This window comes from Neolamprologus multifasciatus, chromosome 16, assembly GCF_963576455.1.
Source record: "Neolamprologus multifasciatus chromosome 16, fNeoMul1.2, whole genome shotgun sequence".
Lineage (NCBI taxonomy): Eukaryota > Metazoa > Chordata > Actinopteri > Cichliformes > Cichlidae > Neolamprologus > Neolamprologus multifasciatus.
The window spans coordinates 11354581-11382193 of NC_140454.1; the positions used below are offsets into that span (position 1 = coordinate 11354581).

The 27613-nt window shown below is 39.1% G+C and overlaps 2 protein-coding genes across 3 annotated transcripts in view; both read left to right on the top strand.

The window, feature by feature from the left end:
- LOC146500344 (C-type mannose receptor 2-like) overlaps positions 1-27011 on the top strand; it is a 39572-nt gene extending 12561 nt beyond the window's left edge. The window contains exons 3-7 of the mRNA XM_085135254.1: positions 13284-13384; positions 15003-15136; positions 15542-15681; positions 25717-25820; positions 26199-27011. Coding sequence (XP_084991380.1) covers positions 13284-13384; positions 15003-15136; positions 15542-15681; positions 25717-25820; positions 26199-26340 — 621 coding nt within the window. The 3' untranslated portion in view covers positions 26341-27011. The remainder of the gene's footprint in view (positions 1-13283; positions 13385-15002; positions 15137-15541; positions 15682-25716; positions 25821-26198) is intronic.
- Positions 1570-27613, top strand: part of LOC146500345 (CD209 antigen-like protein A) — a 231089-nt gene continuing 205045 nt past the window's right edge. Inside the window, exon 1 of one of the 2 annotated variants that reach the window (XM_085135256.1) lies at positions 1570-1825. In XM_085135256.1, coding sequence (XP_084991382.1) covers positions 1756-1825 — 70 coding nt within the window. In that variant the 5' untranslated portion in view covers positions 1570-1755. The remainder of the gene's footprint in view (positions 1826-27613) is intronic. The other variant, XM_085135257.1, reaches the window with a different exon arrangement.

The window sequence follows — 27613 nt, forward strand, 5'->3', positions numbered from 1 at the left end:
GAAAAAAATAATCATCCATTATTGCTATAAAGTCTGGTAAAAAACTAAGTGGACAACATAACCCCGAACAAGTAGACGCCATAATCCACAACATTCACAAACACTAATTATCATCCATCCATCCATATTCTTCAATGTACCCGGGGCTGGGTCAAGAGGGCAGCAGCCTAAGCAGAGAAGCCCAGACCTCCCTCTCCCCAGCCACCTCCTCCAGCTTGTCCAGGGGGACTTGACTAACTTTAGTTCTCGCTATGGTCCCCCCGGTCCTTTTTGTTGCCTTTTATCCTTGTTTTTTTTTTTCTACCTATTTGTTCCTTTTCCCTCTCCATGTTTATGTATTTGTGCTTATGGAGGGTGTTGGGTCTGTCTAGCACAGGCCCACCGCTGGAACGAGACAATTTAAAAACACAGCAAAAGCATTGAACACCAAGTAGGCAAAGTTCTTCGTGTTACTCATGCATGAGGGAGACCTGCCTGGAGCCAAGTGTCGTTCCACCACTTGACCTCCGTCAGACTCTCGTCCGCTCCCTCGTAACACTGCTCGTTTATTGAGGTTACATGAATATGCATAGGTTCATTAACATACGACGTCTACATACAAACAAAGAGTACCTTGCCTGTGCGTTGTGTAAGTATGTGTGTGTGTGTGTGTGTGGGGTCAGAGTGTGACCCCATAAATGACTTCCCTAAACCTGCTGGTCTGGAAGTCCAGCAGCTCATCTAAACAAAAGGCACTTAGCCTAAAACAGATATAGATACGTTTATCCTACCATAAAACAATAAGAGAAGGCACGACCTCTCCCATGCTCCCAGAGTGTGGGTGTGGATGCCAGAACACTCTGGAATGCGCACAAAGCCTTTGCAGACTATTAAGGATCACACATCCTATCACTACACAATCGATTATACACCTCTACCAATCCAAAACTAATTATAAAACTCTAAGCATATATAAGTAGATATTTCTAAGCATAAATGACAATCAACATTACAAAACCTAACAGGGGCTGTTGCCATCTACTAGCATGGTAGTGGCACTCTTGGTAGTTAAAAATAGGATTCTCACAACTTGTTTATCAATAAAAAGCTAAATCAGATAAAGATCTCCTAATTGCCACTCTCCACTCTAACATTTTTAGGAGCTGACCTGTTGTTTTTGTGCTGTTTCCAAGAAATTATAATGTTTATACAAGCTTCTGGATGTTTTAAAAAGCAAGAGAGAGAAGGAGAGAAATTCTCCCCTTCTAGCACTTTCATGTGTAACGTTATTATCTCATTCTTGTGTTGAGGTTATTTTTAATCACATATCACACAAATGTCTCTGCAGCAATGACAGTAAATAATCCATCTTTAAAAAGTGATTAAAATACTATCTAGCATGTTTCTATATAGTTTCTAAATAAGAACTTAAAGGTCTTAGGCAGGAGCCTAAGGTTTTAATTGCTAACTTTCTGATCATTTTCTTTATATGAATCTGAAATCTGAAACTTTAAAGTTCTTAAAAAAAACTGCGTAAAGAAATTTAACTTTTATTAGTTTTCATATGACTATCATATACAAAATTATCTTTAGAAAAGATCAGATCCATTTTTACTGGTCGATTAGTGCTGTGAAAAGCATATCAACAACATCTGAAATGTGTGACATCCTCAGACATTCAAAAAAAGAAGAACTTGAAACTACTGATAATTTGAGGTTACAAGTGCTGAGCTACAGATCTCACCATTTAGGAAATAGTTTGCCTGCTTGTGAGCAATGGAGGAAATTTCTGCCAGTGCTGAATCTGCTGAACAAGACAACCCAAAACTGTCAACACATCACACAAGTAGGAAGTGATAGATTTATTTTAACAGCTGTTGTTACTGTTGTATAATTCAGTCTTTTTTTCTTCTCTTTTCAGATCCAAAGAGCTGTAAGGAGAATGGTTTTTATGTGTTATTGTGTTGTGGAGTCTGCTGGGTGTTTTACTTCTAACTGGATTTGTCACTCATGGTGTCCACTGTGAGTCTGATTCTTCATAAATAATTGTTCAAACTGCCACTGAGTGCTGAATTAATATTTGACAAGCTAAGCAATGTTCAAAGTTTTTATGGTTTAAAATAAATCAGAAGCAGTCTAAGTATGAATGCACAAGATGTTTTGTGTCTCAAAAACCTGTCCTAATATATTTATTTCAGACTTCATTATGATTGAGGAAAGAGACAGCCTGAATGCAAATCTCTCCACTGTGAGTAAAAAACTTGCCGTCATGACTGAGGAAAGAGACTTGCTGCGTGCCAACCTCTCTGAAAATCTCAAAGAGCTTGAAGTGCTTCTGAGTGAGTCCTTTTATTTACCGTTGTCTTTACAGTGATTCAATTCTCTAGCAAATACTGTTCTCCTTTTCTCTCACTGAGAAGAAATTTAATTAACTTAAATGAATCAAACTTAAATGCTGCATTAAGAGACCAAATATGCATTGTCATTTGGGATTGTGGTTCTTTAAGACTTTGCACTCACTGAAATTATTCGAAATTCATAAAGTCAACCCAAGAAAGTTGCTGGATGATATTTCATTTAATTTATTTCCATCCAGCCATTCTCTTGCGCTTATCCAATTCAGGGTCACTGGAGCCTATCCCAGCTACCATTGTGCAAGAGGCAAGGTACAACCTGGACAGGTGGCCAGTCTATTGCTGGGCCAACACATAGAAACACAACCATTCACACTCACATTCTCACCTATGAACAATTTAGATTCACCAATTAACCTAACCCCAGTAGTAGCAACATGAAGCAACATTGTCGATGCCAACTGGATCACAAAATCAAACCAGTACAAAAATGCTGAAATTGATTCCTTTATAGAAATTGTAGTTCAATTTATAAATGAATGAGTCTACAACAAATAGACCTTAATATAGGTAGTTACAGTCATTCCATCTAAAGTCAGACATTTTTTTTCTTTAGAACATTCTGCTTGACCATCTGTTACGACCCCCTCTGCTAGGCGTCAGGGAAGGAGTAACATACACAAGCCCTGAACACAAAACTGAGTAAAGAAAAAGGTTTTAATTTCAAACTTTGAACAGAAAACCGACAGGGCTGTTCAACAGACCACTGTGCAAACAATTATTACATAAAGAAAAAAATAGTCAAGAGTAAAAGCTAAAGGTTAACTAAGGCAAGCTGGCCACACACACAAAATAAAAGCTAAGGGTTAACTAAGGCAAGCCAGCATCACAAAATTCTACTCACAGCCAGCTAGCAGCTCAAAACTCTAATCAGTCTAAGTTCAAGCATGCACCAAAGTTCAGCAATATAAACAAGTTCAAAGATCGAAGAGGGAGGCACAAAGGGCAAACTGCATGTTCAGTCCTAAGCAGCAGCCACTGAGTGAAGGACCTCCAGCCTTTTGGCATGGGTCTCCCAGTAACCAATTACCCACAAGTCATGGCAGTCTCACTCCCTCCAAGGCCCAGGGCCGTAACACCATCACACATTTACATACAAATTTTATGGTTCAGAGTTTGAACACATCTAATGGGTTTTGTGATAATTTAGCTTCATATATTTCAAGATATATATATCTACATATAGCACTTTTCTTCTCTGCTTGAGCAGTCAAAGCACTTTTTTTCAACATGCCTCATTCACCTAGTCCAGGGGTCGGCAACCTGCGGGGTCGGCAACCTGCGGGGTCGGCAACCTGCGGGGTCGGCAACCTACGGCTCCAGAGCCGCATGCGGCTCTTTTGTCCTTGTACTGCGGCTCCAGGTGGTTTTGGAAAATAAATTAGAAGCTGAAGTGTATTTTATTTGTGTTTAGTTCTGTTTTTTTAACTTGTAGTTCTAAATTGAAAGATTATTGTTATATTGAAATGTAAAATTAAAATTATATTTTATTATTTTTCATCGCTCAACATAAGCGTCACACTGGCGGAAGCCGGTATAACCGCCGAAACGCCGTGCATTTATCGAGAAAACCGTACCCTCAAACACACAATAATAACATGGACTGAACCACCATTCACAATCACTAGCACTTTATATACCTCTGTAGAAATTATCCACATATCTCACTTATCTTAACTGCACTACTGTATAGTTCTGTGTAAATAATCATACGATAATTTTTAATCCTACAACTGTTTATAACTTGCATAGTTCACATTTCTGTATAACTGTATATCTCAGATTTCTGTATAGTTTTTTTTTATTTCATATTTATATCCTGTTCATAGCCTGTACATACTTATAGTTATAGAATATTCATAACATACTTCACACCGTGTACATTATAACATACCATAATAGACCCATTTCTGTAACATACTTACATATCTATATTATTGCTAATATATATTGTAATATATCTATATCACTAAAGCACTTCTGGATGGATGCAAACTGCATTTCGTTGCCCTGTACCTGTGCATGTGCAATGACAATAAAGTTGAATTCTATTCTATTCTATTCTAATTATATATATATAAGGACTTCGATTACAACTGGGACCACTGTTACCTTCACCCTCCATCATCTTCCCGAGCTATTTCTCGAGCTTCTCGTGTTCCTTCTTTCTGATGTTGCTATCATTTGGAACCGCTGCATTGATCGCTACGGCCGTCTTCTTCCGTTTGTCTACCACCACTATGTCTGGTTGGTTAGCCACCACCATTTTGTCCGTCTGTATCTGGAAGTCCCACAGGATCTCAGCTTGGTCATTCTCCACCACCCTTGTTGGCGTCTCCCATTTTGACCTCGGGATTTCCAGGTTATACTCGGCACAGATGTTCCTGTACACTATGCCGGCCACTTGGTTATGGTGTTCCATGTATGCCTTGCCTGCTGGCATCTTGCACCCTGCTGTTATGTGCTGGATTGTCTCAGGGGCATCTTTACATAGCCGGCACCTGAGGCCTTGCCTGGTGTGATAGACCCCAGCCTCTGTGGATCTTGTGCTCAGAGCTTGATCCTGTGCTGCGCACAGCCTCCGTGCTGTTTTTCAGTCCAGCTTTGTCCAGCCAATGGCAGCATTTCTGGATAACAGCCACCTCCGCTATCTGCCGGTGGTACATGCCATGGAGGGGGCTGTCCTTCCATAATGGTTCCTCGCCTTCCTCCTCTTCCTTGGGTTTCCGCTGCCTGAGGTATTCACTGAGCACGCTGTCAGTTGGGGCCATCTTATCCTATTACTAAAAGACATTTTCTGTTTTTCTTTTCTTATTTGGTGAATAGTTGTACTATTAAAAAAATGAACATTTTTCTTAACGTTAACACAATCAGAATAAAGTTAAAAAACCATGATGAATATGGTTATTTTACATTACATTTGCTGAATTAAAGTGTATCAGCAAAATCTCTTTACATTTTTTATGAACTTTTTTTTTTTATGAAGGTTTTTATATATATATAAAAAAAAAAAAAACAGCCTGTTGAGAGTGGGGCCAATTAGGAGCTGCCAAGTCAAAGCCAACCCAAAACAGCTCACCCAAGGAGGGGCCTGCTGAGACTCTTAAAGGCACAGTACACACATATAAAAAAAAATACAGACATACTGACACGCACTGATTCTGTATATGGCCAGGGCTGTAACACCACTGAGAGAATATATTAACATTTTGATCACCTTGTTTAGACAGCATCAACAAGTTTTTGGTGACAATGATTTATTGATTGTTGAAAAAGATTTACAGCATGCTGCAGGTTAACGAGAGTGATTTACTATATTTGTTGTTGTGAAATTTATCTTAGTAAAACAGTGCTGCTGTTTCACGCCCTTGTGTTTAGCTCTCTGTGCTTGGAGAGAAATCCTGCTTGTGCAAATCAACTCATTTTTGACTGATGGGGTGCAGTAGTGCAAAGGAGAAAGGTGGTCCTAATGTGATTGGTCACCTTGATGGACACTTCAGGTTACTGCGTTAAATTCAGTTACACAGTGAAAGTGACATAGGCACTGCTTGTGTCCGTATTTGTTTACATTTTGAAAGACAAAGTTTACCAAATTATCAACAGTTAATGTTTGATGCGTAGCAGTGTAAATGCAAACAACCATCACTGTATTACTTTACTGCTGAACAAATCCTACAAACCAGAGTAATCTAAGTTAAGTTCTGAAGTTGTGAAGCCATGTCACAGCTGTCCCATTAATCTATTGTACAGTATTACAAAGCTTTTATGACTGAAAAAACACATAACGAGGATCAGGAAAAGAAGTGTGCATCAGAACCTCTAAGGGCCAAATTTTTACTTTGGCCAAAATACAGACATTTAAACCTTTGAACAAAAAGTTGCTCAGTCTGCATCAAACACATGTAACTGCACATACCATAACTGGACAGGAGTGCTTCAAAACGTGTCCTAGAATTATATGTTTTTCAGTGTTAAAGTGAAGCCAGTTATAAACAGTGTTGGGTAAGTTACTTTAAAATAGTAACTTAGTTACATTACTAGTTACTTCTATCAAAAGGAACTCAGTTACTTCAAGTTACTCGTTACTTTCAAAGTAACTAGTTACTAGGGAAAGTAACTTTGGTTTTACTCAGAATTCTCTTGTTAATGTGTTGCTTCCATAACTTTGCCAGTCTTCTAGCTTGCTTACTTGCCACAAGTGCACTGTGCCACCTACCAATAGAAAGGAAAAGATAATACATATTTCCACGAGAGAAATCCCACGCCTGGACCGTCACTGACTGCTGCCATGATTCTAGCCTACGTCACAGCGTCATGTGCGCCTTTTACATCCAACACAAAAAACTGCAGTCGTGGTGCTTTGATTGTACTCAGAACTCGGAAATTCTGCCTTCTGAATAGGAAGATGTAGGTAACACCAGACTGCAGATGAGCTGCATACAGGGCTGGACGGGGACAAAAAATCGGCCCGGGCATTTTGACTAGAGACCGGCCATTATAGGAAAAATCATAAAGCCTTTGAATGAAAACAAACGCTGTTGTGACAGTGATGTTCACTGTTTTGATGGTATATATGCATTAATCGTTTGTTGTAAGATTCAGATAATTATTTTTTAAAAACTAGACATTTTAAATGAGAATAAGAAAGAAAAGTATTTCTTTGTGCCCACCTCTCCCTGTTAATGCCCCACCTGGCGCCCCTGGCAAAACTTTGCTAGATCCGCACCTGCACAGTTATCAGCTGTCAGCTACCTAAAAAGGATCCTGGGGTTATCTGTCTCTCAGAAACAGTTCATAACTTCCCTTCAACTCATTTATGTCACCTAAAAGGTAAACCTGTATCTCCATCACCTGTTCAGCTCTGATGATTCAGTAAGGACATCTCCTGGTTTCATGTTTCCCTCGCACCAGATAAATAAACCGACATCATGACCAGCAGCTTTTTTGCAGCTGCGGCTCCAGCAAACATCAGCTGATACTAGGAATTAATATTAAATAAATTCTAACAACAGCTGATCAAGCTTAAACGTGCTGCTGTTGTTTAGCGCGACACCGGCTGGTTTCCTCTTTCTGGCGCAAAGTGGGCGATAAACAAACAAGAGAGCCGATCAGCTGATCATTGATCAGTTTTCATGATTGAAGTAGAAACGGGAGAGGGAGGGGAAGAATGAGAGAAGAAGAGGCAGCTGTGCAGCAAAGACACAGAATAACTCCAGCTTTGTGTCTTTTTCATTGTAGCCGAATTACGGGACAAACTGTTCCTTTTCACCTCAATAAGAAATGCGTAATATTTTCTCTGAATACCAGACGGGACGGTTGGCAACTCTAATAACTTATGAACAAAATAAAGTTTAACATCGTTAACATCATAGCACCCACCCAGCTGTATAGAAACTCCGTCATGCTAGCTAGTACGCAGTACGGAAAAAGTCAGAATAACGAAAATAAACTCCACCTAAACTTGGTTTATATCTGACCCAGATAGACTGCAGGTCATAACTTCTTACCTGAAGTTCAGTTCACACTTGGACCGGCGGCCACCTTGGGTCTCTTTTCCTTCTCTTCCACCTGCTGGCCTCCAACACTTGCTAATGTTACTGAATCTGTGGAAGCTCCGCGATAGCCACCACACGAAGTAACGAGTAACGACCCTATCTAAATCCCAGTAACGACTAACGCGTTCCTGATTTTGGCATAATAACTAGTTACCGTGCTCGTTACCACAATAATAACGTAGTTACTGTAACGCGTTACTTAATAACGCGTTAGTCCCAACACTGGTGATAAATCAGTACATTCACTGGTGCACAGAACATCCCATGTAGCATAATTAGATTCATATGAATACAATACAATACAATACAGTTTTATTTATATAGCATTAGAAATCTGGCACAGTAGAAAAAAAAACAGATTTAACTACAGATGATACTTGCTTATCGAGCTTAAAGGAGCTATCCAAATGGACACCCAGGTTACGCATAGAATCACAGAGAGAGTTAGCTAGGGGCCCCAGCAGGGCAACAAGCTGGTCTCGAGGAATATGGCTGTCGAACACCATAACTTCAGTTTTTTTCTCATTTAAAATGAGAGAATTTTCTGACAGCCAATCTTTAACCTCTCTCAGGCAATCGTACAGGGAGTTCAGTGATGCTGACAAATCATCAGTCAGTTGACAATAGATTTGAATGTCATCAGCGTAAAAGTGATAAGAAATATTGTATTTTTGAAATATGGAGCCCAAGGGTAGCATATACAAAGAGAATAATAAGGGGCCCAATACAGACCCCTGGGGCACACCACAGCAGAGAGGGGCAACAGAGGAATGAATCAACTAACAAATTGTGGTATGATTTAGTTAAAGTGAATTAGCTTCAGTTGTGGTGTACAATTTAAAGACTAAACAATTATATAGAGTTTGAAGACTGTTTTAATGCAGAATATTTATACATTTTACTGTAATAAAAATGTATTTTTTTTACTGAATAAAAACATTGATCAAACTAAAATGTAAATAATTTAAAGAAAATTGTACAACAAATATTTGAGCAGTGACAACAGACAGCAGATAGATGTGTGCTGGTCCAAGACCCGAGACCACAGTGATGAATCTACAGTAGACATGACTAAAGTAATCTGCTGGTTAGTTGCACAGATACAGTAAAACCACAAAGCATAAAAACTAGTGCTGTCAAAATTAACACGTTAATTGTTGAGATCAACGTGAAACATTTAATGGGTTAAAAATTTTAACGCAATTAGCGCAGTACGTATGGATATTGGTACGATTTTCACGATTCCGATTCCATTTTCGATTCTGTTTAACGATTCGATTCTTTATCGATTCTCTTATCGATTCTTTTTTAAAAAGGAGAACACTAAGGTCAATTAGCTTAGAACTTTGTTTTATATCTTCTCTTTGAACAAGATAGAAATTTAGGAGTAACATGGCCTTACAAACCCAATAGTGAGATCTTAAGAGATCCACAGCCTATGGCTCTTCAATGGGGTGTCACAGGGTCCCCAGGAAAAAAATTTGTAAACGTAAAACAATAAAATAAATATTCTTCTGTAGCAATAACAAAGTATAACATAAATTATTCTGTAGCAATTACACAAGAATATCCAGTAATGTCCCTGCTTACAATTAAACACATTCACTTAACGAAAATCGGGGGCATCTGCTGTGGCAAAATGGGTGCAAGCCTTTTACCTCAAACTTAGTCACTGCTCGGTGACATTTGTCTATCCTGGCCTGAAAGGAGACGATACCGATAGACTGCAGCGACAACTGCCAGCGTCTGAGCCAGCCAGACTGTGTCTGTCTCTCTCATCATGGTCACCTAAATGCACAGTAATGGCAGGTTTTGTAATAAGACAGATCGCGCTAACATAATATGCACTGTTAGTTGATTATTTACCTGCCGCATTAACAGGAGAGGACGTGCAAACGTTACCGCTGCTGCTAGGTTGAGATTCACGAGTCCGGAGCGGAATTAAAAACACGACATTCATTTAAGGTCATCGCATGTTTTGTGAGCAAATACTTTTGCATATTCGTAGTGTTTCCTCTCTAAATGAAATATCTACTTTTCAAGTATTGCAAGTTGCCCTGATGTCATCCATTCTCGTAAAATATAACCAAACTTTTGAGCGTTTGAGCTGCCATGTTTCCTGCCAGGTAAATGACGCCCCGCAACGTGGTGACGTCATTCGGGGCGACTGGAATCGATAAGGGAATCGTTTGCAAAAATGGCAAACAATTCCAAGGAATTGAAACAGTGGGAACCGGTTCTCAACAAGAACCGGGTTTTGATACCCATCCCTATAGCACAGTTTTGGGTTTTTTTTTTATTTCCTGTAATCTAAGATCTTTAAACTCATGAGCAGCTCTGGAGGAGGGGGCAGCATTGTGCTATGCTGGCATTTGGCCTGACAGAAATGATTAGAAGAAAAAGAAGTGATACCACGCTACTATAGCTAACACATGCGAGCATGGACGAAGACGGACTTTTGGGTGGAAAGTTTCTCTTTAAGAAGACAAAATGAGAGTAAGGTGCACAGTTTGCAAAGCTAAATTCAAGTACCACAGAAGCAGTTCATCACTAGCGTATCACCTGAGAGCAAAACACCCAACTGAATCCGCCTCTACGGGACCTCGCCAATCTACACTTCAGGAGTATGGTGCTCGTGGACGAAAACCAAAAAATGTTAGAGAAAAATTAACCAATTCCTTGGAAATTTGGATAGCTAAAAACTCACGAGCAGTTAGCATAGTAGAAGATGACGGACTGAGAGAAGTCATTCGCGCTGCATCAGGAGATGTGTGTCACAACCCGCCCTTAAGAGGAACCATTGTGTCGAGACCCCATGCTTTGTATGAGGACCAGAGGGCTCAGCAGTCCAGTAAGCTTGTGCAAGTAAGGAATGTCGCTCTCACTGGAGACCACTGAACTTCGGTGAACAACAATAATTACTTGGGGGTCACGGCACATTTTATTGATTACGATTGGACTTTACAATCGTTTGCACTAGCAGTGAGTAAAACTGAAGAGAGGCATTATGCTGAGGTGTGTGCTGACCATTTTCTGAGTGTTGCAAACGAATGGAAAATCAGGGACAATCAGGACTAACCACGCTTGGCACCAACAGTGCTCGTAACATGGTTGCAGCTGCCAGACTACTTCCATTTGAACACAGCCCTGCATGGCCCACATTCTGCAAAAGAATGGTCACAGTTTCTCTTAATGACAGCACATTTGAAAGGGCTCTGGCCAAATTTCACAAGATTGTTGGACATTTTAAGCATAGTCCAGCAAACACTCAGGAATCAAAGGCACAGCAAGCTGCACATGGACATCAAACAGAACCGCTTGTTCAGGACATTCCAACAAGATGGAACTTCACCCTAGAGATGATCAAGCGGATCCAGAGAAACAAATCTGTGCTGACCACCGTCCTGGCTCAGCAAAACAGCAAGGTGACCATGTTGACTGACCAGGAGCTTCACAGACTGCAAAAGCTGGAAGAACTACTTGAACCTTGCCAGCATGTGTGCTGGGTTCTTCTGATTCAGATACAGAGGAAGACGCTAATGACCGCTGTCTTAATCTTTACAAAGCAGAGGCCAAAATTGACGTAGGAGAGTGTCCACTACAGTGGTGTTAAAGAGAGAAGGAGCACATTCCAGGCTGGCACCTATTGCACACAGTCAAGTACCTGTCAACCCCTGCAACCACAGTGCCTTGTGAGAGCTTATTCTCACTCTCAGGTCACATCATTCAAAAGAAGCGTGCTTCTTTGTCATCAGATAATGTAAACAGAATAGTCTGCCTCAGTAACTGGCTTAGTGCAAAGAAGGACTAAGCCAAATTGCTCCTTTTTAAGTGAAAATGTTCAACATTCTGGGTTTTCAGCTGTGTCTTTTTCTGTTTTAAATACTGAGTTTTGTGCACCCTTTATTGTTATGGTATTCTGTTATGGTATTCACTTTAACCTTTAGGCCGGGGTTCAGTAACTGTTGATGACCTTGAAGGTTTTTTAAGCTTTCACTGTGTTAAAGATTGATGAAAACTATTAAAATTCACTTTGAATTTCAGCTTATATTCTTTGTGTTTATTCTGCATTTACTTCATTGTATTGCATAAATGTCTGTTACAACCTTAAAATATAAAGCTGAAAAAATGTAATTGGAGCCAGGCTATTGATCAAGAAATTGCGATTAATCACAATTAATATTGATTAATAACAGAAAATTGTGAGATTAGTTAGTTAATCTTTTTTAATCTATTGACACCACTAATAAAAACTTAAAACACCTAGCGTGCAGCAGCTTCAAGGATGGTGCATAATGTAGCTATAAGACCCTTTAGATTTACACAAAATTATAGCAACAGTGATAACAGTTTTATTAGACACTAGTTCAGATCAGACAAATGAGCTACTTACTAATGACAGCCTGTAACATCCTCGTCTCCTGTCCACAGATTGACTGTTCAGAGAATCTTTAATATTATTTAGATGAATTACAGTGGCGCCTGAACCCACAGTCAGTGAAGCTCTGCAGCCAGATGTGTACAGCTGTGTTTGACTGATCAAAGTGCACTCAAAGGCAGCATCATAGGCACAGTTTACATTCATTTACATTTTATAATAATAAGTTTATGCACTTTTTTCTTTTTTTAATGTTGTTCTTTTTTTTTCCTTTTAGGAATGATGCATTCTTCTTATTACAGTGATTTTTCTAAATCACAAGAGCTATGTTGTACACCAGATTAAGGGGACAGTTTAAAAGATTTGTTCAGCAGTAAAGTAATCCAGTGATAGTTACCTGTATTTCCACTGCTACAAAGGAAATGAATAACTGTTGATAACTATTTGGCAAACAATTTTTCAAATTACAAACAAATAGCAGTGTATGCAAAGCAGACAATCTTGGTGTGCGATGGCTTCTTTATGCACATTCTAAGCACATGGGTTTTTTTAAATTTAGAAGCGATGAATTTAACTGCGCCTGTGAAATGACATCATTTGCTCGCATTATGTTTTTTCTCGCATGCGAACTATGACATAAAAATAATTTCATAGTTTATATGTAAAATATGCAAATAAAAACTTGTGGTTTAAAACTGAAATGTTTTCTCTTCATATTAAACAAACCTTCCTCTCTATGATCACCACAAAAGAAACTTTTGTGTGAACATGTGTGTGTGTGTGTGTGTGTGTGTGTGTGTGTGTGTGTGTGTGTGTAAAACAGAGGTGAGCATTCTTGCTAATTATCTAATCATCTTGCACAATGACAACCATATTGATCCACAATTCTCTAACGCTGCATAGACTAAAATTGTGGTTTTAAAGTAAAATAAAAAGATTTTTCTTCATATTAAACAGAAGTTCCTCTCTACGATCACCACAGACGTTTGGATTGGTTTAAATGACAAAGAACAGGAGGGAACATGGAAATGGGTAGATGGGACTCCACTGACTCTGATGTAAGCCTTCACTTGGTTCATTTCATTACTTTTAATAAATTTCCAAAATATTTCCAAAATTTGTTAAACCCACAGATGAATGCAGATCGTTCAGCTTGCATATTGGTTGAGCCAAACGGCTTCCCAAAGCTTAAAGATGCATGCAAATGACTTGTTTTTTGCCACACTGAGCCAAGTAGTGATGGGATTTCCAGCTCTTTTTAGAGATCCGGCTCTTTCGGTTCGGCTCACTAAAAAGAGCCGGCTCTTTCGGCTCCGAACCAGCTCTTCAGGTTGTTTTGTTGCTTTAATTAATTTATTATTAACAATAATATAAAATTATGCACAAAAGGAATTACTAATGTATAAAAAAGTGGTTTTATTTATATATGTTTATATATAAATATATGCGGTGGCCCCTAGAGACAAAACACGTACAAACTCCAAAACACATTTCTAGCATGAACTGAACTTCCAAAGCAGAGCTACTAGATCACTTAAATTACACAATTGAAAGCATGTGTGTATTGTTTGTGTATTTATACACAGGCACTCATATATATTCAAATAATTTCAAAAAAAAAGTTCATTTACCTGTTACTACCACACACCAAATCCGGTCATTGGTACTTGCTGGCTTGTGTAGCCACTAGGTAACAAAAGCTCAACACTGCGCCCTAGCATCCTGGAGCACTTCTATTGTCTTTTGTACGTGTTTTGAGTTTTTACGTGCTTTGGAGGTTTTACGTGCTTCGGAGTTTGTACGTGCTTCGGAGTTTGTACGTGTTTTTGAGTTCGTATGTGATTTGAAGTTTTTACGTGCTTTGTCTGTAGGGGCCACCGTAAATATACTTTTATTTATTCACTCCACATAAAATGTAATAAATAAATCATATAATACAAAAATCAACTATTCACGTTTCAAATTTTAACTATTTAAATTTTCAGCTTTTTCCTTTTACAAATTTAAAGTGAAACAACACAAGACACTGCAAACCACAACACAATTAAATATAAATTAAAATATGAAAACAAAAAGAAGATGCATATTCTCTGTCATATGGGCCTGCATGAATAAACTTTCTGAATCCTTTATCATCTGCAACCGAAAATAGTTGTGGATGATTACTATACCTTTCTAATGTGACGTTGTTGTCCCTGGCTCTCTTTCTCTCCCTCTCCCTCTGGCTCTGTTCCTGTGCTAGTGTAACTACCGCCCCTCCCCCCTCTGCCCAGCGTAAAGCACAAGGCTCGTGTGCAGAGTGAAGCGGAAAAAAAGTGCCGCAGTGTTCACGTCAAAGACCCGGCTCTAAGAGCCATTTCGTTCGTGAACGACCCATCACTAGAGCCAAGGCAGTAGTTATTATATCAGTCAAGATGTCTGTGTAATCTGGGCTTATGTGTTTGTCTTTATACTTTGTATAGTCCTGTCTAACAAACACCATGTACTGAAAAAAGTAAAATAAAATATATATTATTTCCATTGTTATCTGTAATTTGGTGATCTTAATGTGCAGTGTTTATAAAAACTCAAAGTTGCTGATGGAAAATTTGTTTGACAAAACTCCTCACACAAACACCAAAGACTCATTTTTTCCTCAATAATAATAAAATAATGTTGTTGTCACTGACCTGCTAGGTACTGGGCAACAACACAACCTGATGATGGTGAAGAAGAAGACTGTGCTCATATCAATAAATGGGGAAGGTTTTGGAATGATTATTCTTGTTCATATTCTCATCAATGGATCTGCGAAAATACACCAAACCACAGTACAGTTTCTTTAAGATCATTTATTCATAAATGTTTTGCAGTTTTATCTATGATTATAATTCTAGATTTTAATCTGTTTTATTTTATAATTATGTGTTTTGTTGTGCCTAAAAATTTGCATTTGCTTTTTCCTTTTACCTTAGTGGAGACTTCAGAAGGTGGTTAAGTTTGGGGTTTCTGACAATTTTTTATTGTGGTGTTTATTGTTTAAATTGTTGTATTTATTAAAAGTTTTCTATTATTTTTACTATATTATAAATAATGACACGCAAGTAAATAGACTGTTTAGATCTTTGTGGTCAAGTCTTTGGAGGATTTTAATTAGTTAAACAGAATTCATTGTTATACAGTTCATAAAAGATCATTCATAAACTGAAGTGTTATTTGTTTGTAATTTCTTCCAGATAAAACATGTCCTGTAGGATGGAGCTTCAACCATAGCTGCTATCTCATCTCTAAAAGCTCTGCTTCCTGGGATGCAGCCAGAATGGACTGCAGAGACAGGGGAGCAGATCTGGTGGTTATTAACAGCCCTGAAGAACAGGTATAGTGTTTATGTATGTATGTGTTATTGGGCTGTAAATAAATTCAAACTACCATTTTTAATGTAAATAGCCTTTTATTTCAACCTTTTTTAAGTGTTAACACATTCAAAATAAAGTTAAAAAAATCATTATGTATGATGTTTATGTCACGGCTTGTGAAGCGGACTCAGGCGCAGACCACTAGTTCCTTCAAACAAAAGTGAATTTATTTACAGTGATTCCCACAGGTGCAATATATATACAAAGGTGTGCGGGAAAAGGGTCGGGGTTCGGGGTCCAGGAGTGACAGGGGAAGGAGTCCAGGGTGGGGGCTTTCCATACACAGACGACCGCTCCTCTCTTCACCACCACTCGTCTTGCACACACTCAGTCGCAGTTGCTCAGGGTCCAGGGGAGATCTACACACATAAAGGGAGACAGTCAGCTTCCAGGTTCACAAGTACTCACGAGTTCAAAATAACAGGTTTGCAGGGTGACTGACGCTGATGGCTCAACGATCCCGCGACGAGTAGAGCAGACTCGCCATCTTAAGTAGTACTCTGATTCGTAATCAGCAGCAGGTGTGCTGATCATCCCCAGGTGCGTGGGCCAGGGGCGGGAGCCCATACTGAGCTCTGCCCCGGCAGGAGAAAGAGAGTGGGAGAGGACGAGAGAGAAAGAGAGCAGAGGCAAGAGAGGAGAACAAACAACACAAAACATAGCGCCTGACTGCTGTCAGCTGGCGAGGTGCGGGGACCATGACAGTTTATGAGCATTTTAAAACATGTTTAATGTTCTAGAGTGTATCAAAGAAATCTGTTTAGACAGAAATTGTATAGGGGGAAACAACCTGTCAATAGAAGAAGCGGAAGAAGAATAAGGAAATGTGGCAGTGTAGCAAGGATAAGGAAAACAGGATATGGTAAAGATGCCTGCAGTCCTGTTTCACTGCAAGTAACATGTATGTGTAACATTGTAGTGACAAATAAAGGCTCATCATCATGATGCCAACAAATGCAGTGGATACAGCATACATTGCAGGAGAGAGCATTTGCAAGGCAAGGGGCAGGAGTGACAGGCAGTCCAGTAACTTACAGAATACTATTGTATTATGTTTGGTTTCCACAGTTCCATTTCTAATATTCTATGTTTTAGTAAAAATGACAAAATATATTAACATTTTGACTACATTTGTTTAGACAGTATGAATAGATTTTGGTGGCAATGACATACTGATTGTTGAGAAAACATATGACAAATCAATTACAGATTTGAATGACTGCTATTGAGATTTGAGTGAGTGTTTTGCTGTGTGAGCTGTCAGGAAATGCATCTTCAGTGTTGCACAAAAATGTGTCAAAGCATTAAAGGAAATTCAAAGTTTTTATTATTACTGGCTTTGGATTTTTAAAAGAAACTTAAATAAAATAAACTGCATGTTGGGTCTAACAATTAAACCCCGCTGACTCACAGACCAGTCACTTGTGTACAAAACCAAGACCACAGTGCTTTCTTTAACTTGCTACAAGGGGAGAAGCTCCTTATCTGATCTAAGCCAACTCCAAACTCCGGCCTTCCCTTGCAGCCCTTCAGTGGCTACACAAACAACTCATTAATCATGCAACAGATAAGACACTCACATGTGTCGTGTGCAGTGTTGGGACTAACGCGTTATTAAGTAACGCGTTACAGTAACTACGTTATTATTGTGGTAACGAGCACGGTAACTAGTTATTATGCCAAAATCAGGAACGCGTTAGTCGTTACTGGGATTTAGATAGGGTTGTTACTCGTTACTTCGTGTGGTGGCTATCGCGGAGCTTCCACAGATTCAGTAACGTTAGCAAGTGGTGGAGGCCAGCAGGTGGATGAGGGAAAGGGGATGCAGAAGGAAAAGAGCCCCAAGGTGGCCGCCGGTCCAAGTGTGAACTTCAGATAAGAAGTTATGACCTGCAGTCTATCTGGGTCAGATATAAACCAAGTTTAGGTGGAGTTTATTTTCGTTATTCTGACTTTTTCCGTACTGCGTACTAGCTAGCATGACGGAGTTTCTATACAGCTGGGTGGGTGCTATGAAGTTAATGATGTTGAACTTTATTTTGTTCATAAGTTATTAGAGTTGCCAACCGTCCCGTCTGGTATTCAGAGAAAATATTAGGCATTTCTTATTGAGGTGAAAAGGAACAGTTTGTCCCGTAATTCAGCTACAATGAAAAAGGCACAAAGCTGGAGTTATTCTGTGTCTTTGCTGCACAGCTGCCTCTTCTTCTTTCATTCTCCCCCCTCCATCTCCCGTTTCTACTTCAATCATGAAAACTGATCAATGATCAGCTGATCGGCTCTCTTGTTTGTTTATCGCCCACTTTGCGCCAGAAAGAGGAAACCAGCCGGTGTCGCGCTAAACAACAGCAGCACGTTTAAGCTTGATCAGCTGTTGTTAGAATTTATTTAATATTAATTTCTAATATCAGCTGATGTTTGCTGGAGCCACAGCTGCAAAAAAGCTGCTGGTCATGATATCGGTTTGGTTATCTGGTGAGAGGGAAACATGAAGATGAAACCAGGAGATGTCCTTACTGAATCATCAGAGCTGAACAGGTGCTGGAGAAACAGGTTTACCTTTTAGTAAACTGTAAACTGTTTCTGAGAGACAAATAACACCAGGATCCTTTTCTAAGTAGCTGACAGCTGGTAACTGTGCAGGTGCGGATCTAGCAAAGTTTTGCCAGGGGGGCCAGGTAGGGCATTAACAGGGAGAGGTGGGCACAAGGAAATGCTTTTCTTTCGATCGTGGCTCAAGAGTTGGGAGTTCGCCTTGTAATCGGAAGGTTGCCGGTTCGAGCCCCGGCTCGGACAGTCTCGGTCGTTGTGTCCTTGGGCAAGACACTTCACCTACTGCCTACTGGTGTTGGCCAGAAGGGCCGATGGCGCGATATGGCAGCCTCGCTTCTGTCAGTCTGCCCCAGGGTAGCTGTGGCTACAACTGTAGCTTGCCTCCACCAGTGTGTGAATGTGTGTGGATGGATGACTGGGTGTGTAAAGCGCTTTGGGGTCCCTAGGGGGGACTAGTAAAAGCGCTATACAAATACAGGCCATTTACCAATTACTTTCTTATTCTCATTTAAAATGTCTAGCTTTTAAAAGATAATTATCTGAATCTTACAACAAACGATTGATAGATTGATACATATATACCATCAAGACAGTGTACATCACTGTCACAACAGCGTTTGTTTTCATTCAAAGGCTTTATGATTTTCCTATAATGGCGGGCCGGTCTCTAGTCAAAATGCCCAGGCCAATTTTTTGTCCCAGTCCAGCCCTGTATGCAGCTCATCTGCAGTCTGGTGTTGCCTACATCTTCCTATTCAGAAGGCAGAATTTCAGAGTTCTGAGTACAATCGAAAGCATCACAACTGCAGTTTTTGTGTTGGATGTAAAAGGCGCACATGACGCTGTGATGTAGGCTAGAATCATGGCAGCAGTCAATGACGGTCCAGGCGTGGGATTTCTCTCGTGGAAATATGCACATTATCTTTTCCTTTCTATTGGTAGGTGGCACAGTGCACTTGTGGCAAGTAAACAAGCTAGAAGACTGGCAAAGTTATGGAAGCAACACATTAACAAGAGAATTCTGAGTAAAACTAAAGTTACTTTCCCTAGTAACTAGTTACTTTGAAAGTAACGAGTAACTTGAAGTAACTGAATTACTTTTGATAGAAGCAACTAGTAATGTAACTAAGTTACTAATTTAAAGTAACTTACCCAACACTGGTCGTGTGTGTCTGCAACAGTGAACATGTGATGTGTGTGTGTGTGTGTGGTCAAGATTTGACCCCATAAACAACTTCCCTAAACCTGCTGGTCTGGAAGTCCAGCAGTTCATCTAAACAAAAGGCACTTAGACTAAAACAGATATACTTGTGTTTGCTATACCATAATACAATAAAAGAAGGTACGACCTCTTCTCGTGACCCCAGGATGTGAGTGTGTATGCCAGAACACTCTGGAAGGCACACAGAGTTTTTACAGACTGCTAAGGATCAGACCTTTATCAACATGCAATTGATTATAAAACTCTAAGCATATATGAGTAAACACTTCTAAGCATAAATGACAATCCAATAATATAAACCTGACATATTCCACTATAGATTACAGAATACATGCCCCAAAATGTATTTTGTAACGTATTCCGTTACATTACTCAATGAGAGTAACGTATTCTGAATACTTTGGATTACTTAATATATTATCATGCTTTTTACAACTACATGAATGTACAATTGCTGTGTGATTCCTTACTATTACTGAAGGTCCGCGGCTCCAAACCGTAGTAAAGGGACCTCTGGCTAATACGGTGGGTTCGTGTCGGGTTTGTAGCCGAAAACTAGCTTTACTTTGTTGTCTGGGTCAACTTTGCTTACGAGAGACAGAGAGAGGCATTGAAAGGCTGCTCCAACAGAACTTATTGTTTCGGAGGAAAACACGAACACTGTGTACAGTCGAGTCTTAATAGCTTACTTACAACTGGGCTCATCAGGCACTCTTCTTGGCTGCAGTGGTTATTATTATATTTACATGCTTCCAACTCCCGTTTTCTGCTTGATGATACTTTTCCACTCTCCTTTTTCTCCCTCCTTGTGCTCACAGACACATAACGGGTATGGCAGTCCATTCTCCCTGCAGCACGGACCACACTGCCCATGAGGCTACATTCTTTAGAGCTATGACTGTAGCATTCTGCCTATTAGCTTAGCACAACAACAAAAAGGCGCTCTGTCGCTACCCGATCTGTACCGGAAACCCGATCGGTACCCCGCATTCGCAAATCTTACGTCACTTCCTCTCTTTGCCAGCATTGCAACATTCAATATATTTGAATGATACGGTTAGCGTCCAGTTAGCTCCTAGCATTTCTCAACAGCTCTGCCTCCTTTTCGACTACCGGGACATTTAAACTATGGATAATCCGTATACAAACAAATTCATGCTTTTTCTCCTCAACAGAGAGCGTTCCCTGATTGAACAACAGTGCCGTAAAATAAGAATGGTGCCTAATTACAGAGTTAATAATACAGACTTTGTAATATGTCACATGAAGATTCATCAGCCAGATGAAGTGTTTACTGACAATTGACAGTGATAGCGGACATCATCATCACTATTCCAATCAATCCTCTCCAAACAGACAAGCATAAAGACACTCGACTATCACTAAATCAAAATTAACACACGTTTGTAATGACGCCAATTCAGTTTACAATAGGGTTCATTCTCTCGGTCAGCAGGTGGCAGTATCCTCGAACACTGGGGAGTAAACTGCCTTAAACGAACAGAAGAAGAAGAAAACCCCTGCACATGCGCAGTACAGATCGGGTCGTGTGTGTGTAAAACAGAGGGGAGCATTCTTGCTAATTATCTAATCATCTTGCACAATGACAACCATATTGATCCACAATTCTCTAACACTGCATAGACCAGGGGTCTGCAACCTTTAACACCCAAAGAGCCATTTGGACCTGGTTTCCACGCAGGGGCGATTCTAGGATCAGAGCTTTGGGGGTGCTGAGCACTCAGAGAGCTGCCCAGCCAGGCAAGATAAACTTTACTCATCATGATGAGACTTCTTCCCTGTCTCTGTCAGTCCCTGCATCCCTAAATGTCTCCAGTTGTTCCAAGTTCCCTCTGACTGTCTCCTTGGTTTAAACCCCTGTTCCTCCCTGTCCTCATAATCTGTTGTCTTCATCGCCGTTATCAGTCATCATAATTTTACCATCTCTGTGCAAGTCAGCAAATTTCTTTATTAAATCATAAGATTCTTAAATTCATCAAGTCTCTCTGTGCCTGGGTCCTCGTCACGAAACATGACATCACTGTTTTGTACATTTTAACACAATTTAATCCCCACATTTGTGAAAGAAAAGCAAAACACTTTTTTTTAAAGTCTGTAACAAAACCATCAAATCTGATAAAGGTTATTTAAATGTTGCAAAAGAAGAATGGATTGGAATAAAAAAAAAAAACACATACTAACCTTAATTACTGGGGGAGAATAATGAATAATGCTCATAGTGAGTAAGAAGTAAACTGAATGCATGTTTTGGACAGAGATTAACTTTTAATGTGTATGTATAATACAATACAGATATATAAAAATACACTCCAAAAATAGAGTCCTTGAAATGTACAAATGTACAAAATATTGATTAGAAAAAACTTTGCCTATGGTACAATGTATGAAAAGATCTTTATTGACGATACTACTATGGCTCTGCAGATTTTTTTATTTTATTTTAACCTATGTCGCCTCACCTTGAAGTTGGCAAATCACTTTTGCTGGTCAAATTTCTGAAGCGGTTAAACGTGTTCTGTTTTGCCTGTCACTATTCCCTGTTTCCTTACCTGGTTCTTCCTGAACTTGTACTTTCTCCTCATGTTCTCCTCTTTCCTCTCTCCCTCTTTGGACTGACAATCATACACAAATCGATTGTATTCAATTAGATGAAAAAATTACATTAATGTGAAAAAAATATATTATTAAGATCACTAATAAAAAAGTCCTCTCTCAGTGTGTTTTCACCACAAGGTAAATAACCAAACCACATGTACATCTAATAAAAGATATAAATATTGAAACACTGATCCAACATTATCCTTTATTGACGGATCATTTGTTCTTACACTTTTACCTGAATTGCTCCTGGATTTAATATTGGCACAAATTACAAAATAACCAGATTTTCTCGTTCCATTTCAAACACAACAGTGGTAACAACAGCAGGCTACTGACAATTTTAAGTTTTAGATTTTAAATAGGCTGTATAACTTTCGATGGGAGCAACAGGGCGGTCAAATGTCGCTGAATTTACTACAGAGTAGGACGGATTGTAGGGTAGCAAACATAATTGGAAAACACGTTTTCAACACTGCAGGTTACCTGGGTGTAATGTTTTTTAGCTAAAAAGAAACATGGTCTGAATCCTAACGAACTATATGAAGAGTAACTGAAGGTTAAATGCAGCTAACATGTCCTGTTTTAAGCCAGGCACTTACACCTCCGCTCCGCTGCGTCTCAGCGAGCTGGAACAAACCATTTTGGGAGGGGGGTTATCTATACTTTTACTGTTAAAATGTTACGTCTCAACCTATGTACTGTATGCTTGTTATATTTTAGTAGTGTGTCACACAAACAGCAAATATTGTCAAAAAAAAAAAGAAGCAAGAAATCTTTGGGGGTGCTTTGATTCATTTCAGCACCCCCAAAATGGGCTAAAATCGTCCCTGTTTCCACGCAAAAGAAAACACTGGGAGCCGCAAATACTTTTTGACATCTAAAATGAAGATAACACTGTAACAGGCACGTGCAGGGGGGGGGGGGGCTAGAGGGGCTTGAGCACCCGCCCCTTTCCTGATGGGTGCCCAAAGTGCCCTTTTGTTGAGGCAACTTTTTTTTTTTAAAAAATTTTTAATGTGTGTGTGCGTGCGGAGTCCTGTCTGGGCCCCTCAACAATAATATTTAACTATTAATCACAGTTTTGCTAAATAAAAGGATCTGGCTTGCATCAGTCACATGATCACATTTAACCAATGGTCGCCCTTGACGGCAGAACTCGCTGGTTACGAGCTGGGAACGAGCTCACAAAGAGCACGTGCATTTTTTGCGGTCCGGAGCTGTAGGAGAAACACAAGTTAACTCAGAGACACAGACTGATGCGACAATACCAGTAAGTAGGTGTACAGCGTACACTGTAGTGTGTAGCACACAGGAGTATTAGCTTATTACGTATACGTTGGTAAGCTGTCTTGTGGCAACTAACGCACTGAAACAAACGAGCGTGCTGCGTGTGCAACAGCGCGACAAACATTACCTGTCCTTTTATTAACTGCACAAGTAGCGCTGGTCATAGCTGCTGGCTCACTGGGTAAGGCTGTCATGGGTCTGTAGCTCTGTCACCGTTTTAGGGAACATATTTAGTTTTAAAGTAAGTTACAGGGCTTTTCCTGCCTTTCTGGAGGGATTATATTTCACTAAAACGATCTAATATGCATGTCCACATAATTATGCATTATTATAATATTTTAAAAAACACACGCTGCATTTTAAAGAACATACATTAAGAAGCAGATTATATTAGATTTATATTTTAAATAAGACAAAATTTGGATTTTACAGCAGTAAAATTATTGTATCTCTACAGTTTAAAATGTAATAAGCTTTCTGCCTGCACAGAGTGGATAGTGAAACAAATGGAATCATCATAAATACATTGTTTCATATTTATTACTTCCCCCTCCTCATTGCTTTATTATTGTAGCTCTAGTAATAAATAATAATGTAAGGATTCTGGATCAGCACCATGATGCCCATAGTATATACAGTATTCTGAAGAAGGTCTAAAATGTCACTGTGTGCGCGTGCACGTGTTTGTTTTATGTATATGGATTTTTTTTTTTATATTATTACTCATGATATAACATTGGCTGGTAAGGACATGAGGAGGAAACAGTAGGAGCTGTGTGAGGCTACTAAAGGCAGTGCTATAACATTTTTCTGTCATCATTTTATTATAGATTAAGTGCAAGATTTGTTAGGTGTGGATAATTAGATTATAGTTTATTGCAATAGCAAGTTGTGCCTTGTTCTCAGATAGACAGCAAGTGGAGAGTGATATATGAAAAGATGGGATGGAAGGAAGAAGAGAAGGACAGAGTGATTCACAGGCAGAGCCTAAATTATTTCTCACAGTTTTTTGTTGCCTTATGGTTCCAAGCGCTGTCACCAATCTTTGCATTTTGTTATTATCTCATGATACTTGTTTAATCAGCTACCATCTCTCCTATGGACTTTTTAATGTCTACAGTCTCAAATCAACACAGCCCTGCCCTTCCCATATTAGATTCTTGATGAATGTGTGTTGCTGTTATTCAGCCTGGTTCAATGTGCCCCTTTTTAACTTTGAGCACCCGCCCCTTTAAACCTCTCTGCACGGCCCTGACTGTATATATCGTTTTTTACCTTTATGCTTTGTGTGAACAACTTGGGTATGTTGCTTATGAAATCCATGAAGTGCTACAGAGAAAATTACATTTTATTTATGTAATTAACACATTTTGAACTCTTAAAGAAATATAACAAAAGGAAAGACACCCAGCTGAACTAAAATGATCCAGCAAACAAAAACTGTTGTGAGCCGCCACCCTTATATCGCCTTTGGGATTTTGGAGCCTTGACCTGACTTTTAAAAAATAACTGGAAAAAAGCACTATGCTGCTAAAAAATGAAGAATAGGTATTTGCAAAATTCTGCCTAAATATGTATTTTACTTGGTTAATATGTGTGGCGGAGCGCCGCTGCAGGGGAGGCGGACGGACCTGAGCCTGACCCGCAATCACGCCTCGCCGCCTTTACGTCTGTGCTCGCTCTGCTGTTGTGTTGGTATGTGTCGGGCTGTGAGCTGCAAAGCTACAGCCGGCTGTAAGCGTACAGCAACCGTGTGTAAAAACTGGTCAATAAAGACATGCTGAAAAGCGTGTTCATACAAACATCGTCGGGTCTGCCGTGGTATGTTTACAATAAGACTTATCGTCCCGAACCTCTGCGCACAGCATCTGCAGATCAGGGCTGTACGAAGTCACTTTCATCTTTACGCAGGACTGTAAGCTGTCATCTGTGAGGCGTGAGCGGTTTTTTTTTTTTAACATAGTTCACGGTGGAGAATAGCTGCTGACATAATGTGGATCCGAAGATCCATAATTGGCCTACCTGGGGTTGAAAGTCTCGATAAATGCACGGCGTTTCGGCGGGTATACTGGCTTCCGCCAGTGTGACGCTTATTTTGAGCGATGAAAAAATAATAGAATATAATTTTATATTTATATTTCAATATCACAGTAATTTCCAATTTAGAACTACAAGTTAAAAAAGAACTTTTCCAAACCATGCGGAGCCGCACTATAAGGACTAAAGAGCTGCATGCAGTTGCCGACCCCTGGCATAGACTAAAATTGTGGTTTTAAAGTAAAATAAAAAGATTTTTCTTCATATTAAACAGAACTTCCTCTCTACGGTCACCACAGAAGAAGTTTGGATTGGTTTAAATGACAAAGAGCAGGAGGGATCATGGAAATGGGTAGATGGGACTCCACAGATTCTGACGTAAGTCTTCACTTTGGTTCAGTTTATTTCTTTACATAGGAAATTTTTTAAATCCACAGATGCATGCAGATATAAACACAAAGGCTTACATGTCAGTGGTTGACTGCTAATAGCATAAAGATGTGTGCTAATGACTTGTTTTGGCCAAGTGGGAGCAAAAGAAGTTATTATATCAGTCAAAACAACAACAATTCTTGTGTTCAGAGCTGGTGTGTTTTGCCATCTGCACACTTTATGCAAGCCTGTTTAAAAACCACCTGAAAAGAAAAATGTTATTGTTATTTGAAATTTGGTGATCTTAATGTACAGTGTATAATATATATACACTGTATAATTCTTAATAATAATAAGATAATGTTGCTGTCGCTGACCTGGTAGGTACTGGGCAAGAGATGAGCCTAATAATGGTGGACAAGAGGACTGTGTTTCTGCCACAAGTGATGAAAAAAAATCTTGGAATGATCTTCCATGTTCATTTTCTAATCATTGGATCTGTGAAAAAGTTCCAGAAAACAACTGATTCAGAAAGATGATCTATTCATCAATGTTTTGCAGTTTTTTCTTTGATTACAATAATTGTACTTCTGTATTTCAGTTTTATCCTAAAAGGTCTATATATAATTTTTTGTTCATATATAAGTGGTTAAGTTTTGGGTTTCTGTTTGATTTTTATTCTACTGTTTGAATTTTTGTTTTTGTTCTTTTTTTTCTTGTGATATTGTTTTTATTATCATTATTATTATTTTTATTGAGTGTTTCTGTTTTGACTTTATGGTTGTTCTAGTGGTAACTGTCAGTTTGTGATCCTTATATTTGTTTCAAGACTCAAGTCTAGTTTTACTTCCTGCAGGGTTTCTCAGTTCCTCCCTGATTCATATTTCTTTGTAGTTGAGTGTTTATAGTCATGTCTGTGTTCATTATTTTCCTTAATTACTGTTTTACTTTGAAACAAATGTCTGTTTCTGACCTGCATGAGTTTTAATTCTTGCATCTGTTTTCCCCTGATTTGAACATTGTTTTCATCTGTGTTGTTACTGCAGGTGTCTCGTTTCTTTCTCAAATATCTTTTATTATTAGGAGCAAGTATCATGGTTGTTACAAATTGATAGAGCGTATGCCCCTTTTTTCTCTAAGCTAACAAAACAGACAAATAAACAACAACAACAACAAAACAACGAAAAAAAACAAAAACACTATGGGCCCCAATCCCCCGACTGCCAGAAAAAAGGAAAGTTTATATTTTCCCAAGGTATATAAGTAAAGGGTGCCAGATTAATTCAAAGTCTTTTACATTATCATTCATGGTATATCTTATTTTTTCAAGATGAAGAGTATTTGTAAGTTCTGTAAGCCACGTCTTTAATACACGTCTACACGTACACAGCTTTGCCTTTCCAAAGCTGCAGGATCAGTTTCTTTGCAATAATCAATGCATATAACATAAACCTTTTTTGAGAGTGTTGTAAATTTTGTGTTTCTTTGGAGATCCCAAAGATAATTACTATCGGATTTGGCTCAATCTTATTCTTAAAAATATTAGACAAGTAAGTAAAAATGTCACACCAAAAACCCTGAAGCCTTGGACAAAGTGCAAAACAATGTAACAGATTTCCATAATGTATCATACATTTTTCACAGAGGGGGGAGCAGTCTGGGTACATTTTGTGAAGTCTTTCCTTGAGTAGTGTAACCTGTGTATAATTTTGTATTGAATTAAACAGTGACGGGAATTAATAAAAGGCGTGTTTATGTTGCGTAAGACCTCCTGCCAAAAATCTTCTGACAGGGGGATC